The following is a 20,518-nucleotide window of genomic DNA, read 5'->3' on the forward strand; positions in this document are numbered from 1 at the left end:
CACAGACTGCTACCCTTTTGTTTTATGGGCTCTAGCTGAACCAACCTACCTTTCCCTACTCTGTAACCTATCTGTGTGTGTAAACCTCTAGTGTGCATGTGAGAGTGAAATGTTGGTGTATTGTTTATTATTTTATTAGTTCTTTTTAGGTACAATAAAGTTAACCACATTCTTTGTTAACACAAGAAAACATGTACGATTGGTTCTTATGTTCATAGCAAGTAAGTAATCAAAAACCTAATGAATTGGCCAGTACATCCACTTTAAGAAAGAATTAAACTTGTTGTGGTCAAACGAGAGAGAAAGAGGAAAGCCCTTCAACCACTCCTCATTTGACCGTAACATTAGACATTAACATTAGAGTCATAGAGTTTTACAGCACAGAAACAGGCCCTTCGGCCCAACAAGCCTGTGCCAACCATCAAGCATCCGTCCTACCTAATCCCATTCCCCGCACTCGGCCTGTAGCCTTGTATGTTACGGTGTTTCAAGTGCTCATCTAAATATTTCTTGAATGTCCTGAGTGTTCCTGCCTCTATCACCCCTTCAGGCAGTGTGTTCCTGATTCCAACCACCTTCTGGGTGAAATAATTCCTCCTCAACTCCCCTCTAAACCTCCTACCCCTTACCTTAAATCTATGCCCCCTAGTTATTGACCTCTCCGCTAAGGGAAAAAGTTTCTTCCAATCTATCCTATCAATGCCCCTCATAATTTTATATACCTCAAACAAGTCCCCCCTTCAGCCTTCTCCGCTCCAAGGAAAACAACCCCAGTCTATCTAGTCGGTCTTCATAACTGAAATGCTCCAGCCCAGGCAACATCCTGGTGAATCTCCTCTGCACCCACTCCATTGCAATCATATCCTTCCTATAGTGTGGTTCCCAGAACTGTACACAGTACTCCAACTGTGACCTAACCAGCGTGTTATACAGCTCCATCATAACCCCCCTACTTTTATATTCTATGCCTCGGCTAATAAAGTCAAATATCCCGTAAGCCTTCCTACCCACCTTATCTACCTGTGCTGCTGCCTTCAGTGATCTATGGACAAGCACCCCAAGGTCCCTCTGTACTCCCTAGGGTCCTACCATCCATTGTATATTCCATTGCTTTGTTAGACCTCCCAAAATGCATCATCTCACACTTCTCAGGATTAAACTCCATTTTCCACTGCTCCGCCCATCTATATCGTCCTGTAGTCTAAGGCTTTCCTCCTCACTATTTACAACACCACCAATTTTCGTGTCCTCTGCAAACTTACTGATCCTACCTCTTATATTCATGTCTAAATCATTAATGTACACTACAAACAGTAAGGGCCCCAGCACCAATCCCTGCGGTACACCACTAGTCACAGCCTTCCACTCACAGAAACAACCCTCTACCATCATAGTCATAGAGATACAGCATTGAAACAGGCCCTTCAGCCCATCAAGTCTGTGCCGACCAACAACCACCCATTTATACTAATCCTACATTATTTCCATATTCCCTACCACATCCCCACCATTCTCCTATCACCTACCTACACTAGGGGCAATTTACAATGGCCAATTTACCTATCAACCTGCAAGTCTTTGGCTGTGGGAGGAAACCGGTGCACCCGGCAGAAACCCACATGGTTACAGGGAGAACTTGCAAACTCCACACAAGCAGTACCCAGAATCAAACCCGGGTCATTGGAGCTGTGAGGCTGTGGGGCTAAACACTGCGCCACTGTGCCATCACCCTCTGCCTCCTGCCACTAAGCCAATTTTGAATCCAATTTGCCAAATTACCCTGGATCCCATGGGCCTTTACTTTCTTAACCAATCTCCCATGCATCACCTTATCAAAAGCCTTACTGAAGTCCATGTAGACTACATCAACTGCTTTACCCTCATCTACACCTCTAGTCACCTCCTCGAAAAATTCAATCAAATGTGTTAGACACGATCTCCCCCTGACAAAGCCATGCTGACTATCCCTGATTAATCCCTGCCTCTCCAAGTGGAGATTAATCCTGTCTCTCAGAATTTTTTCCAGTAATTTCCCTACCACTGATGTTAGACTCACCAGCCTGTAATTACCTGGTTTATCCCTGCTACCCTTCTTGAATAATGGTACCACATTCGCTGTCCTCCAATCCTCTGCTACCTCTTCTGTGGCCAGAGAGCATCTGAAAATTTGTGTCAGAGCCCCCGCTATCTCCTCCCTTGCCTCACATAGCAGCCTGGGATACATCTCATCTGGGCCTGGGGACTTATCCACCTTCAAGCCCACTAAAACAGCTAATACTTCCTCCTTTTCAATGCTAATTTGATAAAGTATATCACAATCCCTTTCCCTGATCACTACACCTACATCATTCCTCTCCATAGTGAACACAGATGAAAAGTAATCGTTCAAAACCTCACCTATGTCCTCCGGCTCCACACACAGATTGCCTCTATGATCCCTAATGGGTCCCATCTTTTCCCTGGTTATCCTCTTGCCTCCAACATACTTATAAAATGCCTTGGGATTTTCCTTTATCTTGTCTGCCAGTGATTTTTCACGCCCCCTCTTCGCTCTTCTAATTACTTTTTTAAGTACTCCCCTACACTTTCTATACTCCTCTAGGGCCTCTGCTGTTTTCAGCACTCTGAATCTGCCATACGTCACCTTTTTTTTTACTTATCCAATCCTCTATATCCCTTGACATCCAGGGTTCCCTCGACCTGTTGGTCCTACTCTTCACCTTTACAGGAACATACTGCACCTGAACCCTCACAATTTTCCTTCTAAATGACTCCCACTGGTCTGATGTAGACTTTCCTGTAAGAAGCTGCTCCCAGTTCACTTTGGCCAGATCCCGTTTTATCATATTGAAATCTGCCTTCCCCCAATTCAGTACTCTTATTTCTGGTCCCTCTATGTCCTTTTCCATAACAATTTTAAATCTTACAGAGTTATGGTCACTATCCCCGAAATGCTCCCTCACTGCCACTTCTACCACTTGTCCGGCTTCATTCCCTAGGATTAAGTCCAGTAACGCCCCTCCTCTTGTAGGACTCTCTACATGCTGGCTCAAAAAACATTGAAATGGCAAACCTCTCCAGGGGAAAATATTGGCACCATGAGGCTCAAGAGATGGAAATTCCTAAAGTTGAATCTCATTACAAGGTACCAGAGAAAATACTAAGACAGTCATGTAACCGTCTGTCCATCTCTGTGAAGTGGGGCGTTTCCCTTGGAGAAGAAGCCAGAAGGGCTGTCTCTCTCTCTCTCTCTCTCTCCAGAAGGCCTGGTGGGGTGTGCAAAGCCTAGCTGCCTACTGCTAGATCCAAGACAAAGACACCGAGAAGGAAGCCCTCTGCTCAACTGTCTCCAAGAACAACTGTCAACACAGAACTTCAGGACCACAAATTCAACCAGAAGACCACTAAAGCTACCAGACCACAGACTGTGTATTATTTTTATTTGTTTTAGACTTTGATCCAACACAAATCTATTCCTCATCACGCTGTAATCTATTTGTGTGTGTGATTTTCATGTGTGTGTGTGTGTGTGTGTGAAAGTGTTGCGTAATTTTATTATTTTATCTAAATCGGGTTTCCTTTTTTTTTAAAGTACAACAAGCTCACCTCTTTCGTGTTTGAACTAAAGAAAACCTGTCCGATTGGTTCTTTTATGATCACAACAGAGGTAAAAGGTAAAACACTCAATGAGTGGTAGGTACATTCACTGTTTAAAAAGGAATAAATCCTGTTGTGGTCAAATAAGAGGAAAGACAAGATGGGAACCTTGTGACCCCTCCTCACCTGATTGTAACAACCTTCACAGTTTTGTCTGTATTTGTAAATCCCCAATTCTTATTCATCCTTTTTGTCATAACGCTGAAGAAAAGGATTCCGTAGATTCATATTTTTAGCAGCACCTAAAACCTACGATTTTGAATTTATATCCATTTATGTTCTTACTGGTTCTTTCAAAATCACTAGTAGTTAATAAATTACCCTGAAAATCATTTGTAAGACCAAACTGCAGGTACCTGTTGGTACAAGACTTCCACAAAAGATACTTTAATTTCCCTCTTCATCCTCCTCCCTCAACCTCCTTTCCCTCCCTATCCCTTCCTGTCCACCCTTCTCCACCCCTTCCTCTCCACCTTCCCTCCACACGCACGCAGACACAGGTTACATGGAAGAAAGAATATTGCAAATCTCTGGAGTTTGAGCATTTGAGAGAATCCCAGGGGCACTGGGAACAACATTCAAGCCCATGTCCCTTCAGAGAGGGTGGGCCTTAGGGTTTTCCAACAGTACTTGGGAAATTTTACATGTAAGTTTAAATAGGCCGAAATTTTACACCTCCCCCCACCCCCAAAGAGCAGGAAGGTGATTGGGGGGGGGGGGGGGGTGGGGGCGTAAAATGGAGTGGGAGGCTCTGGGGGCCCTTCCTGAGCCACTCCCACCTCTGCTGCCACTTTAAGTAGTGAAAAACGGCCCACTCGCCCAGGCCAATCAAGGCCCTTAAATGGCCACTTAACAGCCACTTAAGGGCCTCTGCCTGCCGCCATGGGGATTTTACCCACGGTTGGTCGGGCAGCCCAGGCCCAAGGGAAGCCGCCTGACAAAAGCAGGTGGCTTTCTGAGGGGCTGGGGGGGGGGGCCCACATGTTTAGGCACCCTGTGCCCAACGGAGGGCTGCCTCCACTACCCCAAACACCCCCAACACCCAACACGCCCCCACCCCCCGTACCCCCAATCGACCACCCTTGCCTCGCCGGGGCCTGATTGCTCACCCCTGGTGAGGAACCAAAAACTTACCTTCATTCTTGGGCTCCCCGACATCTTCTTTCTGATGGCTGGGTTGCAGTCCCAGCAGTGGCCACTGCTCCCGATGGCGCTGCTGGGACTAAGAGCTGCAGGCCTGCTGATTGGCCGGCAGCTCCATTAGGCGGGACTTCCTGTCTCAATGGGATGTAAGTTCCGCCTCAGACCATTTAAAGGCCTGGGGACTGGAAAATGCGGTCCGGATCACCAGGACAGGTGGAGGCAGGTTCGCCACCGACTTTTCAGTCGGTGGATGGCTCCCATCGGCCGAGGGAAAAATTCTGGCCATAGTTTCAGTGAATTATTTAAGTTTTGAATGTTTGTCGCATTATACATTATATGTTTTAGTTGTCAGCTGGCGAAGAAAAAACATGGCACTTAAAGAATTGGAAAAATTATTTTTCCAATTTGATTAATTTGTTTTATTGCAATTACTAGACCTTCGCTGGTACCATTGTAAACAAAATTGACTGATTGCTTTCTATGAATTGCTGCTTCCTGATTGGTAGTTCAGCTTACCTGTCTACTGGTTAATGCTTGGAAACTTTCCTACCTGTCCATATTTGAACCAATTAGCAGGGTTAATGGAAGATGGTGTGGTGCAAATGCAGTGGATATTCTGTGTGTGTGATGTTCTATACACTACATACTTGAGAAATGATGTAGTCAGTTTTATTTTATTTTTATTCTGTGTTTCATTAGTGCATCTGTTTATGGTAACCAGGATACACTTTAGGGTTGTTGTGTGAAAGGTTAAAGGTTGCATTGTGATTTATGCAACTTTACTGGAATTTATATTTCATATTATGGTTTCTGTACACTGCAGTGAGCAGCTATCATAAAGAAGGTACAACACCAAGTATGCATCATTGGAGGTCACACTGAGCTAATTTACAGAATGGATTTGCTACAGTTAGCTTCAGTGCCCTGGGTTAGGGAGTGGAAAATTGCCAGATACTTTGCTACATTTCTATTTTTCTACATTGGCACTGGCTGTGCCTTTTACTTTAGGTCATAGGTCCAGTTATAAGCAGTATTTTCACTACCTCTCACTCTCCTACTCTCTTACATTTAATTCTGTATCTCGCACATCTTGTTCCAGACCCCACAACTATTGGAAACAGTTTGTGTTTATCTAACCTGTCCAATTGTTTCATAAATGTAAACACTTCTATCACTATTGCCTGTAATCTGTTATTCTAACTAAACAGCACACAATTTTTCAATCCTTTCTTCATATTTATATTTTCTCAAACCAGACAACATCCTACTGAATTTGGGTTGTACCCTCTCTAACTCCTTGCTCCAATATCCTTGCAGTACTGTGCAACTTAATACTGTAAACTGTATTCTAACTGAGGTCTTGTTAAAGGTGTATATAGGCTCATTATTACCTCTTTTATATTCTATTCTCTTGTGTTAAAACCTAAAATCCATTAACATCTTTCATGACCTTATCAATTTAAGGTGCTGTCTTTAATATCCAGTGAGCCTGACCTTCAAAACTCTCTGCTCTTCCACAGAGCTGAGCATAGATCCATTTGGACAGTAATTCCTGCTTTTTTAACCAAAATGCATTATAACTGACATTGAGTTTCATCTTCTACATTTTAGCCCATTCCCTATTTTATCAATACCCCATTGCAACTTTCTTCAGTTTTCTAATTTGTGAATTAAAGCTCCTATTTTAGTATCATCTGCAAATTTTGATGCCACTCCATCTAGTTCTATATCCAAATCATTGATATACACAGTGAACAGAACTAAATCCTGTGGTACCCACTTCCAATCACACTGAAAAACAGTCCTTAACCTCTACCTCTGTTTTCACCATTCAAATCAATTTTAATACCATTTGCTATCTTTTCCTTAATTCCAAAGCCCTTAATCTTCTTTAGTAATCTACCATGTACCTTGTCAAAGGCTTTCCTAAAGCCTATGTACGCTATATCCATTGCATTTCCTCCATTTCCTCCTTCTCAAAGAATCATGTGAGGTTTATGAAGCATAATCAACCTTTTTGAAGTTCTTCTATTATTTTCTTTTCATCTAGATATAGTGACCCAGAGCTTACAGTCAGCAGCAAATATTTAACGCTAACCGTTCATTACACTTACACTTGTCCACAGGCAAAAAATGAGACTGATTCACCCTTTAATAACCTTAAGTGCTGATAGACTCACCACTAACTTTATTGCAAAATCCAAGCTATGGTGGTAATTTCTTCCTTTGAGACTTTACAATTTTCCCCACTACAGATATTAATCTAACTGTCCTGCAATTAATCAGATTAGTTCTGTCTCCCTTTTTAAAATTAGATACTGCAATGGCCACACTACAGTCCTCTGACTCACATTCACACTCAATAGGGCCATGAAATATATCTAGGACATTGACAATTTCTTCCTTCACCTCCCTCATGATTTATCCTATCGGGCCTCGGTGTTTTGTCTTCCTTTAGCCGAAGTAATATATCTGAAATTTTCCTTCACCCACCTTTCCCTTAGTCACTTCAAGATTCATAAGAACATAAGAATTAGGAGCTGCAGTCAGCCATTTGGCCCTTCAAGCATGCGCCACCATTCAATTAAATCATGACTGATCTTCCACCTCAACTCCATCTATCTGCATTATCCCCATATCCCTTAATTCTCTTAGTACCCAATAATCTATCAACCACTGTCTTGAACATACTCAATGACTGAGTAGCTACAGCTCCCTGGGGTAGAAACTTCAAAGATTCACAACCCTTTGGGTGAAGAAATTTCTCCTCATTTCAGTCCTAATTGGCAACCCCTAATTCTGAGACTGTGACCCCATGTTCTCGATATCTCAACCAGGGGAAACATTTTTTCAGCATCTGCACTTTCAAGCCCCTGAAGAATTTTATATGTTTCAATTAGATCACCTCTCATTCTTCTTAACTCAAGGGTATATAGGCCTGATCTCATCAATCTCTCCTTATAGGTCAGCCGTCTAGCAGGACATTTAGAAAATCATAATGCAATCTGGCAGTCAACATGGTTTTATGAAAGGGAAATTGCATTTGACAAATTTATTAGAGTTGTCAAGAAAACCTACTATGCCAAATGAGGATTTTTTAATTCGTCAATTGGAAACCTACATTAAACTTAAAAAAGGGAAAGCTAGAAAATTACATTCAACTTTTAGAAAGACTTTGCCACAGATAAAAATGGCCACCACAATTTGCATTTGAACACCTTTCACATTCCAAGGCATCAAAGTGGAGGCACATGTCTTATTAATAATAAAATAAATAGAAAACTGTAAAGAAAAGGCCAGCCATGCTCGGAAATTACTGAACTCAATGTTCAATCCTCAAGGCTGTCGCGTGCCTAATTAAGAGATCAGGTGCTGCTCCTTGAGCTTGCGTTGATGTTCACTGGAACACTGCAGAAGGCCAAGGACAGAAATGTGGGCATGACAGCAGAGGAATAAGTTGAAATGGCAAGCAACAGAATGCTCGGGGTCATGCTTTCGGGCTGAGCGGAGGTATTCTGCAAAGCGGTCACCCAATCTGCGTTTGGTCTCCCCTTGGGCTTGCTCTATTGATTGAACTACCTGAGATTGCTTTCAGTAGTAAGACATTCAAAGCCATCTTGAGGCATTCATGAGTGCAGACGTCCCTCCAGGGTGTAAACAATGACAATACCCCCAGACAGATTTTGGGTTTTAGACTTTGGACCTCATTAAAAACAAAGGGATTGAGAGAAGTATGTGACAGTCCCCCACCAGGCTGTGTAAAACTGGGAGTTTTGTTGCGTACCCGTTAGGGAGATTGGACACTATGCTTTCATATTTTGCTGCAGAACAACAAGAAGACCTAACAAGGCTATGGAATTATATATTATGACTGAGGTGGGAGGAATGCACTGTCTTTTCTAGTCCCACTTCTCCACAGGTCACAACATATTTTTTTAAATGTTTACCCAGTTACAATTCAGTCAAGCATATACTCTACTCTTTATCCCAGAATAAAATACACCAACCAGGTTTCTTTAATAAACAACAAAATTATCAGTTTATTATCAAACAAGACTTATCCAGTAATAAAGCAAAGCATTGACACACAGATTGAAATATGAAAGTTCCCTTTTTAAACTTCCCCCCCCCACCCCCCACACACACTGAAAAAATACAGAAATTCTATCTGCAGAGGTCTGTTACAAAAAAGACAATAAAAGAATACTTTGGCGAAATACTTGCTATTTTTTGAAGAAAAAGAGAAAATATGGTTGTCCCTTTTGATCTGGCATCCGGGTATATGGAGACAGGTCACTGGGATCTTTTCTAAAGCAGTTCTTTTCAGGAGGCATTGAGAATTAATCCAGCAAGTTTTTCCAGCTTCTCAGGAGAGATGCAGCAGCAGGGATTTTAGCTCTCCCACACTGAGTCTTTTCAGGGCTTTTCTTTTTCCTTGGCAGGCAAAACACCAACTGGCTTCAAAACAGTTCACACCCCAACTGAACTGAAAACAATATCCAAGCTCCAAACAGAAAGTCAATCTCCTGACCTCCATAAACCTTGATATGTGGCTTCTCTGTAACCATCTTCCCCAGGTCACCAAGATATCTGATGTTTGTTGAACTTAATGCACATGATTTCCAGCACAAGTTTTTCAAACAACATCGCAAGTGTCCTTTCAGTGAACTTGGTAAAAAAAAAACACATCCATGGAATCTTTTCAGCTTTAACACAAGTTCTCAAAAAAAAATTTAAAAATGGAAGCACTTTCATAACACATCGCAAACAAGCTACTGAGTCCTTGAAGCAGAAGCTTCATGTGCTAATCTATGCAGAAGCCAGAAGGGGTGTGCCTCTCTCTCTCTCTCTCCAAAAGACCTAGTGCGGTGTGAGTGAAGGCTAGCTGCTGGCTGCTAGATCCAAGACAAAGATCCTGGGAAGGACACCCTCTGCTCAACTGTCTCCAAGAACAACTATCAACCCAGAACTTCAGGATCACAACTTCAGCCGGAAGACAACAGAATCACCCAACCCCACAGACTGTGTATTAATTTTTACTTGTTCTGGACTCTAATCAAAACCAAATTATTTCTTATCACTCTGTACTCTATTTGTGTGCATGATTCTCATGTGCATGTGTGAGTGAAATTGTAGCATAATTTTATTATTTTATCCAGATCAGGTTTAATTTTTATAAGTACAATAAACTCACCTCTTTCTTGTTTAAACTCAAGGAAACCTGTCCGATTGTTTCTTTACGATCACAACAAAGATAAAAGGTAAAACACTGTTACGGTCAAGTGAGGAGGGGTCGAAGGGCTTCCCTCTTTTCTCTCTCCTTGTTTAATTCTTTCTTAAAAGTGGATGTACTGGCCAATTCAGTAGGTGTTTGATTACTTACTTGCTATGAACATAACAAGAACCAATTGGACAGGTTTTCTTGAGTTAACAAAGAAAGAAGTTAACTTTATTCTACCTAAACCGAATTATAAAATAATAAAAAACGCACCAACTTTCACTCACACACACACTCTGGAGGTTTACTCACACACAAATAGGTTACAGAGTGGGGAAAGGTAGATTGGTTGAGTTAGAGTCCATAAAACAAAAGGCTGGTTAGGTAGATCTCTTTGGAGACGGTGATGTTTAGTTTAGTTTAGTTTAGAGATACAGCACTGAAACAGGCCCTTCGGCCCACCAAGTCTGTGCCGACCATCAACCACCCATTTATACTAATCCTACACTAATGCCATATTCCTACCACATCCCCACCTGTCCCTATATTTCCCTACCACCTACCTATACTAGGGGCAATTTATAATGGCCAATTTACCTACCAACCTGCAAGTCTTTTGGCTTGTGGGAGGAAACCGGAGCACCCGGAGAAAACCCACGCAGACACAGGGAGAACTTGCAAACTCCACACAGGCAGTACCCAGAATTGAACCCGGGTCGCTGGAGCTGTGAGGCTGCGGTGCTAACCACTGCGCCACTGTGCCGCCCAGTGGGCGGTTTCTGATGTGGACGATTTCCTCCAACCGGGTTTCTGATTGTAGACAGAGTATGCAGAGGTGGTCAGTCAACATGCAGGATTTGAAAGCTTTCAAGCAGGAATGGAGAGAGTGCGAGAGGGACCCCCACTGTGGGTCTGCACATGTCAGAGTCCAGTTGCTTCTCCTTTGCTGCAGAGAAAACACCAGCTGAAAACCACAGATGGGGAGAGGCTTGTCTGCAAAGGTTAAGAGAGTGGGCAAAAGTTTGGCAGATGGAGTATAATGTGGGAAAATGAGAGCTTGTCCACTTTGGTGGGAAGAATCAACACTTTGTGTCGTCCTCACAACTTGCTGTCCTATTTATTTTTGTATCGTCAGCAAATTTGGCTACAATACACTCAGTCCCTTCAGCCAAGTCATTAATATAGATCGTAAATAGTTGAGGCTGCAGCATTGATCTCCGTGGCACTCCAATACAGTTTGTCAATCTGAAAATGGCCCATTTGTCCCGACTCTCTGTTCCCTGTTAATTAGCCAATCCTCTATCCATGCTAATATATTATCCCCAACACCATGAGCTCTTATCTTGTGTAGTAACCTTTTATGTGGCACCTTACTGATTATTATTTAAATGGAGAGAGACTGCAGAATGCTGTGGGACAGAAGGATCTGGGTATCCTTGTACATAAATCACAAAAAGTTAGCATCGAGGTACAACAAGTAATTAGGAGGGCAAATAGGAATGTTGGCCTTTATTGCAAGGGAATGAGTATAAAATAGGGAGTTCTTGTTACAACTGTACAGAGCATTGGTGACACCGCAACTAGAGTACTGTGTACAGTTTTGGTGTCATTACTCCAGGATCGATATACTTGCATTGGAAGCAGTTCAGAGAAGGTTCACTAGGCTGACTCCTGGGATGAAGGGTTGTCTTATGAGGAAAAGTTGAGCAGGTTGGGCCTATACTCATTGGAGTTTAGCAGAATGAGAGGTGATCTTATTGAAACATTTAAGATTCTGAGGGGGCTTGACAGGGTAGATGCTGAGAGGATGTATCCCCTCATGCGGAAACTAGATTTAGGGGTCACAAGTTCAAAATAATGGGTCTCCCATTTAAGATGGAGATGAGGAGGAATTTCTTCTCTCAGAGGGTTGTTAATCTTTGGAATTCTCTTCCCCAGAGAGTAATGGAGGCTGGGTCATTAAATATATTCAAGGCTGAGTTAGACAGATTTTTGATGTGTAAGGAAGTCAAGGGTTATGGGGGACAGACAGGAAAATGGAGTTAAGGCCGCAGTCAGATCATCCATGATCTTATAATATGGCTATGCAGGCTCGAGGGGCTGAATGGCCTACTCCTGCTCTTATTTGTTATGAACTTATGATCTTATGATTGCTCATCCCAGGAATCAATCCAGTGAATCTTTGTTGCATTCCCTCTAGCATGTCCTTCCTTAGGTAAGACCAAAACTGCACACAGTACTCCAGGTGCGGCCTTACCAATTCCCTGTATAACTGTAGTAAGACTTCTTTTCTCTTATACTCCAATCCCTTTGTAACAAAAACTAACATGCCATTGCCTTCCTAATTGCTTGTTGTACCTGCATGTTAACTTTCTGTTATTCATGTGATTCATGTACAAAGACACCCAGGTCCCTCTGAATACAAACATTTCCCAATCTCTCATGTTATGACCAAGGTGGGAGGAGTGCACTGTCATTTCTAGTTCCACTTCTCCACAGGTCACAACATATATTTAAATGTTTTCCCAGTTATCGATATGGTCAATCATAGACTCCACTCTTTACCCCAGAATAAAATACACCAACTAGGTTTCTTTAATAAACAACAAAATTATCAGTTTATTATAAAACAAGAAATAACCAGTAATGAAGCAAAGCATTAACAAACAGAGTGAAATATGAAAGTTCCCTTTTACCTTACGCACACACACACACACACCCCGGTTAACCGAAAAAAAGAGATTTTCTTTTTAGAGCTTTGTTACAAAAATTGACAAAAAAGAATACTTTGGCCAAATACTTGCTAATTCTTGAAGGAAAAAAAAAGATTTGGAAAGCTGGAAGATGTCCCTTTTTTCCTCTGGCGTCCGGGTATACGTTGACGGGTCACTGGGATCCTTCTCTGGAGCAATTCGTTCAGGCGGCATTGAAGATTTATCCTGCAGGTTTTTCCAGCGTCTCAGGAGAAATGCAGCAACAGGGGTTTCAAGCAGGCCTTTCAGGATGAATGTAGCATCAATTTCTCTATTTCTTACACTCGCTTCTAAGGGCTTCTCAAAGAGATGGAAAAACTGAAAGGTTTTTTAAAGAAATGGAAAAGGCTGAGCTGAGGTGACTGCTCTCTTGGCTGGTTTTCTAAAACTCCAACTGACTGTCCAAAGCGAAACTGAAACAATATCTCAAGAGTCAAGCCTCCTGACCCCTATAAATCTTGACCTGTCACTTCTCTGTAAACATTTCCCCCAAGTCAGAAAAACCCTGCTGGGTATTTATCTGAAGACAGGTGACTTCCAGTATGTGCTGTTTGCAAACCAAATCCAAAGGACCTTCCGATTGCCTTTTTAAAAAAAAACACCAAGTCCAGCATCTGTGGAACCATTTTTTCAGTTTTAAAACACAAGTGCTCAAAATTTAACAAAAAATGGAAGTACTAGCGTAACATTCACCATGCAAAAAATATGCTCTTTTTATTTTTCCTACCAAAGTGGATTACGTCACTTCACCACATTGTATGCCATCTGCTATGTTCTTGCCCACTTACCAAACCTTTCTATATCCCTCTGCAGTCTCTTTGTGTCCTCCTCACCACTTACTTTCCAACCTAACTTTGTATCGTCAGCAAACTTGGATTGGTTACACTCAGGCCCCCTCATCTAAGTCATTAACATAGATTGTAATTAGCCGAGGCCCAAGTGCTGATCCTTGCAGTAACCCTCTAATTACAGACTGCTAACCTGAAAATGTCCCATTCATTCTCACTTTGTTTTCTATCCATTAACCAATCCACTATCCATGCTCATATATTACCCACAATCCAATGAGTCCTAACTTGATGTAATAACCTCTTGTGTGGCACCTTGTCTAATGTTTTTGAAAATTCAAATACACTACATCCACTGGTTTCCCTTATCCATCCTACTAGTTAAGTCCCCCAAAACTCTAAAATATTTGTCAAACACAATTTCCCTTTCATAAATTTGTGTTGTCTCTATTCAATCACATTATGATTTTCTCAGTGCCCTGTTACCACATCCCTAAAAATACATTCCAGCATTTTGCCTACTACTGATTGTGGGCTAACTGGACTATAGTTCTGCGTTTTCTCTTTTCCTCCTTTCTTAAAAAGAAAGGTTGTGTTTGTTACCTTTCAATCTTTGGGAACTGTTCTAGAATCTAAGGAATTTAGGAAGATCAAAACCAATGCCTCTATTCTCTCTGTAGCTACCTCTTTTAAAAGTCTAGGATGCAGGTCTTCAGGTCCAGGGAATTTGATCAACGCTTAGTCTCATTCATTTCTCCAGTACTATTTCTTTACTGATACTGATTTCTTTAAGTTCCTCATTCCCACGAGACTCTTTGTTTCCCCGTTATTTCCTGAATGCTTTTTGTGTCTATTACCTTTTCACCTCCAATATCCATCTTTTTAGTACACCAATGCAAAGTACTTATTCAATTACACTGCCATTTTTGATCATAATTTACAAATGGGCAATTCTTTCATCTCAGTGGTGCCACCTCACTTCAACAACCCTCTTTTTACAGATGCATTTGTAAAATATTTTACTGCTCAATTTTGATGCTTTGAAATGTTTTCCTCACACTGCCTCTTTGTTTTCCTCACTCCACTCTAGACCTCTTTTTTCATTTTCTAATATTCTCCCGGTTTCCTGAACCACATTTCTCCTTCAACTAACATCACCAAAAACAAATTAACTTATCATTCATGTTGCTGTTGTTTGTAGATCTTGGATAAAATGGCTGCCATTTTTGTCTATGTAACAACAGCTATTGCAGTTGCAAGATATTTATTATCTGAGGGGTGCTTTGAGATGCATCTTTTTAAAAGACTATATATAAGTGAAACCCTGGGCCTTATTTTTAAACTCAGCTGGGGGCGGAAGCCGTTGCATGCGCAATTTGAAGATTGCAATCTTGGAGGTTGGCATCGGGTCTCACCACCTCCAGAACACAAAGCCATTTGTACAGGGAGGCCAGAAAGGAGGGTACAGCTACCCCACATGCCTCCAATTAAGTGCCTGTTGAGCTCATTTTGAAGCTCATTAACATGCTTCTCAGCAGCACTTTGGGTTTGTTAAAGGGCACAGGGAGAACGCCATGTCTGAACCGTGGCAGAGGGGCCATGAGGGCTGTGGGAAGGGCTGAGTAACATGATGCAGAGATCCAAAATAAAGCTCAGTTGCTTCAAAAGTGCCACAGAGTAGCCATTGCTGGAGCTGTGAGACTTGCTTTTCTAGGAGGTCAGTGGCAGGAATACAGAGAGGGACTTGAGGCCGCTGACATCACTGGAGCACCTGGGGTTGCCAAGGGAAGGCCTGGTGAATGCACAAAGCCCAAGGGAGTTCAGATGGAAACAGTCTATTCTGATATTGGACAGAGCAGCCAGGATGAGCTGCAGCACATGCAACCTGCTGAACAGCAGGACGCCAGAGAAGCACAGCGGAGATGGCTATAAGGGGAGGAAGGCACTATGAAAGGCATCGGCTGTACCAACCAAGTATCAGCTATCAGCAAATGACAGAGTACCAGTGCAGTAGGAGGCTGCGTCTATCCAGGCAGATGGCCATGGACATTTGCGCTCTGATCCACAATGACCTGAGACCTCATGGCCCTCATGGGAGTCCCTTACTTGCAGCCATCAAGGTCTCTGTCGCCCTGATCTTCTACGTGACCAGGTCATTCCAGAGATCAGCTGTGGACCTAGGTGACATCTTGCACCCGGCAGCTCATCACGCCATCAGGCAGTTCACAAATGCCATATTCAGGAGAGCAGGTGACTACATCCATCTTGACATAGATGGGCCTGCACAAGCACAGAAGGCTCCGAGTTTCGTCTCCATCACTGGATTCCCCCCGTGTAGGGCATCATTAATTGCACCCACGTGGCCAAGGTACCCAGCAACCAGCCAGTGAAATCCATCAACAAGGAAGGGCTTCCACTCTCTCAACATCCAACTGGTCTGCAACCACAACAAGAGCTTCCTCCATGTGTGCGCTCACCTTTCTGGCAGCTGCCATGACTCCTTCCTCCTCTGCCAGTCCGGGCTTCCTCGGATATTTACGCCATCCCCCAAAGTAGGTGGATGGATCCAAAGCAGCAAGGGAAATCCCTTGAAGAGATGGCTACTGACCCCTCTACAGCAGCCCCTGACAGAGGCACCATTGGGCTTCTGGAGAAGCGATTCCGGTTCCCGGACCGATTGGGTGGTGCACTCCAATACCCTCCTGCAAGGGTCTTGGTCATTGTGCTGGTCTGCGACATTCTCCATAAAATGGACCTCCAGAGAGGTGTGGACCTTGAGGACAGTGAAGCCCCAGAAGAAGACAGTTCATTGGGGGAGAAGCACGGGGTAAGAGAGGAGGCGGTAAGGGGGGAGGAAGAGGAATAATAATGAACAGAAAGGTATCCCTGCTGCATAACGAGGTGGCCTCGTTTTGCCACCAACTGGGAAGAGGACCTCCCTCCTCTCCCTCCCAGCCTCCAGCATTTGATCCAGGTCGGCATCGATGAAGCAAGGGTCTGCCCTGCCCCTAGTTCCAGGCCTCCAGCTCCCCTGTGACATCTCACTTCCCTCTGGTGCAGTGGAAGGTTTTTGGTACAAAATGCAGCTCTCTGCCTCAAGGCAACCAGCAGCCTCAGTGATGGCGGCCATAGGGTGTCTACATGAGACCCACACTTCATCTGACCCAACTCCATTCCTGACCGCCCTGGCTCTAAGTGGACAGGAAACCCGTCTCCATGCCAATTTATGGCTCACTCATTTGAAAGGGTTTCAGACCCAAAACCAGACCCCGCTCCTGATTCCTGCCTCTGCAACAAAAATCCAGTCCCCCATCTTTTCCCACTAACTCCAAAATCTATAAAGCCCGAACCTGTCAAGGAATTAAAGGTTGTGCCTATATCTGGCGAGGCTGTTCGAGCACCTCATGTGCAATGTTGGACAGAGTGCACGACTACAAGTAAAACTCATTATCTGATAGGCAATTTCCTCTTTCACTTATCGTCTTCAACTCTAATTGTTTCAATCTTTCTCTATTTCGCTCACTCTCTCTACTTAATCGATATTACTATGGTTAGACACTTTCTGATTCGTTCTTCCTAAACATCAAATATGCCGTCCTAAATGCCTTCCACTTCACTCTACCCTCACTGGGCTAAAATCATGTCACCCATTATAATCCATTCTTTTTCCAAACTTTTGGAAACTATTTGTCCTTAAAATTGTATAAATTCTTACCTACCTTCCTCCCATAATCAGTTGCCACCTAGTCACTTCAAATCATTAACTAATCTTTCAAGCTACTCTAGGAACCTTCGTACTTCACCTGAGTGTCTGACTAAAAGCCCATCTGCACAAAATCTGTACCAGCAATATGTTTGTATGTGTATGGAAAGAGGAGGGAGCATGTGGAGAAACACTGTGTGTGTGGTTGGAATGTGGAGAGACACTAGCTGTGTGTGTGATCGGAGTGTGGAGAGACACTAGCTGTGTGTAGTTGGAGTGTGGAGAGGCACTAGCTGTGTGTAGTTGGAGTGTGGAGAGGCACTAGCTGTGTGTGTAGTTGGAGTGTGGAGAGACACTATCTGTGTGTGTGCTTGGAGTGTGGAGAGACACTAGCTGTGGTAGTGGTCGGAGTGTGGAGAGACACTAGCTGTGTGTAGTTGGAGTGTGGAGAGGCACTAGCTGTGTGTGTTGTTGGAGTGTGGAGAGACACTAGCTGTGGTAGTGGTCGGAGTGTGGAGAGACACTAGCTGTGTGTAGTTGGAGTGTGGAGAGACACTAGCTGTGTGTGTTGTTGGAGTGTGGAGAGACACTAGCTGTGTGTGTAGTTGGAGTGTGGAGAGACACTATCTGTGTGTGTGCTTGGAGTGTGGAGAGACACTAGCTGTGTGTGTGGTCGGAGTGTGGAGAGACACTAGCTGTGTGTAGTTGGAGTGTGGAGAGACACTAGCTGTGTGTAGTTGGAGTGTGGAGAAACACTAGCTGTGTGTAGTTGGAGTGTGGAGGAGGGTGGAAAAATGTTAACAGTATGGAATTATCATCTTGTATCAAGCAAACCTTTCATAGCCAGAGAACATACAGAAGACACATATAACTGTATGTTAAAATATAAGCTTGGAAATGGTTATTTCAACACAATTGAGGGACTAACTGAACGTTGCTTAATTCTCTCAGAGTTCCCAAGCATGATAATTAATTCCCTATTTTACTGTTTTACTGGAGCTTCATTAAATTGCCCACACAGCAGGCCATCCAATAAAGTTGCAGAGTCAATAATCTGAACTACCAGTACAAACTTCAATAATGAGCTATTTAAACCGCTGGTATCGTGCTGGAAGCCAGGAACAATTAAGACTCGGCAATATTCATGATAGATGGAATATTGCAGCTAAAGGAAAGTCACATTTCCTGACAAAGATGGTGAAAGCTCTGGAGGAAGGAACTAGGGAGAACAGACTTTACGGGATTGATAGACGCCCTGCTTGTTGAGAAGCACGTAACACCTGGTGCAGCAGACATAGGAGGTAGGAAATGAAAGAATAAATGCTGTGTCCAGTAAAAGACTGAAGAAATCTGCTGAGGTGATTACACATCACAAGCACCTGCCACAAGTAGATATGTAAGAAAATCATCTCTGCAGCCTAAAGCCTGGCTACCCAACCCGAATCCGACCAAACCATACGACATGTGTTGGGTTCGGATCGGGTTGGGTCTGTATTCCGCATCGAGCATTCGGGTTCGGGTCGGGCCGGGTCGGGCTTGACTGTACTGTTTTATTTTGTATTGTTTTCATTATAATCTACGATTTTTTTCTGTTTCATTAATATGTTTGTTATTTTCGGGTCAGGTCGGGCGTTAAAAAAAATTAAAGGGCTTAGGCCCGGGTCAGGTTCGGGTTGGCTGTTGTCGGGTCGGGCCCAGGTCGGGTTTTAATTTTATACTCGAGGCAGGCTTTACTGCAGGCCCTTCAGTTCTTTCATCCTGGATGCAGATGCAGATCTGGCACAGTAAAACCTGGGCATTGGATACTTTGTATGAATGGAGAAACTTAGATAAATAGTATAGTTACAAATACAAAGGATATATAGCAACCTGCATTCACAGCAATAATTGTTAAAGAGTCTTCACACAAGGAATACATATCTTTTTAGTATGCAGCATGCCCCTGAAGCTATCTATGACAGATCTATGATATCTGCAATATCTGCATACTTTTTTTTTGCTTGCAAGGTGACCTTTGATGCTGTCAAGATACAGGAAGTGGCATTGACATAATTCAGACCCTTGTCTATTCTTCACATCATTAGGTAGGACATGAGTAATGGAATGGGGCATGGTGAAGCCAGTTTCATATGAGGGCCAGCAATACACTGCACACATAATTTATTAACTTTGCAATATGATCACTTTCCACACAAGTTGTTATTATGCTGGCAATAATAAACTCAATTATCCTAATAATGATAACATAGAAAAGGATATCCTCTGAACAGCAATTTGGCAACATGCGTTATATAAGAGGGAACTGTATGCTATACAGCACTCCCAAAATTACCACTCTCTAACACATGCATGGCAACTGAAGCGGACAATTATTTCCAATCTATCAAGTAGGCTACTATAATTATTCAAATTACTCATCCTCATTGTCTTCAGTACTGAGTAGTAAATAGTCACGATAGTAAAATATTGCAGTTTCTTTTTGCTTTATTTATTTTCTACTTCCAATTGCCATTTTTCCTATTTTCAATCCTACCTCTATCATCGTCTCCATTTTTAGCTTTTGATTTATTTTGGCCACTCTATTTACTAGATGTGATGTATTCAGCCAATTATAACCGAGCTTTAACTTTGCTATTTTTAATGTAGTATGTAAATCACGGTACCAGATGGGCTGAATGGCCTCCATCTGCATTGTATCATTCTATGCATCATTCTATGGTAGGTACTTACTTTCTGCCCCAGCATTCCAGGAAGACCCATAACACCCTGAAATTTAAAATAAGATTCTGAAGTTCAGTAACCTTGTCAGAGAAGCCTTTTGCATTTAATGTTCTATTTCTCAAGTCACAGTACAGTCCATACTTTATAATGTCAGTTTGACAAATTAGGGCAAATAGTATATGTATAACATATGCCACAATCGATACTACAGATTGTATGACAATGACTCTTACCATTTCTCCTTTAATTCCTTGTTGACCCGTTTCACCTCTTAATCCCTGTAAAAAGCACACTTTGTCAGAATGTATTATTTTTACATTTTTAACCTGTCCTTTGCGGAGAACAAATAACTAGAAATAATATTTAAATATAATGAACATTTTTTTCCTTGATGGTTTCCTCTTCACCTGTCCTGAAAGTTCTGACTCTTTACTGGGGTACAGTTACCCCAGGGGATGTACTGGGCTCTTTCCAAAACAGCCATTATTTATGCTTGAACCTATTTGGTAAGCATTAACAGATTCTATCTTCACCT

At 42.7% G+C, this 20,518-nt stretch overlaps 1 protein-coding gene across 3 annotated transcripts in view; it reads right to left on the reverse strand.

The window, feature by feature from the left end:
* The window catches only part of colq (collagen-like tail subunit (single strand of homotrimer) of asymmetric acetylcholinesterase), a 250,889-nt gene that overhangs the window by 152,416 nt on the left and 77,955 nt on the right, over positions 1-20,518 (reverse strand). For all 3 annotated transcript variants that reach the window (XM_068050814.1, XM_068050809.1, XM_068050799.1), the window contains 2 exons: positions 20,217-20,261; positions 19,993-20,028 (listed from right to left, as the gene is read on the reverse strand). In XM_068050814.1, the coding sequence (XP_067906915.1) occupies positions 19,993-20,028; positions 20,217-20,261 (81 nt within the window). The remainder of the gene's footprint in view (positions 1-19,992; positions 20,029-20,216; positions 20,262-20,518) is intronic.

The sequence above is a fragment of the Heterodontus francisci genome, chromosome 2, assembly GCF_036365525.1.
Source record: "Heterodontus francisci isolate sHetFra1 chromosome 2, sHetFra1.hap1, whole genome shotgun sequence".
NCBI classification, from domain to species: Eukaryota; Metazoa; Chordata; class Chondrichthyes; order Heterodontiformes; family Heterodontidae; genus Heterodontus; species Heterodontus francisci.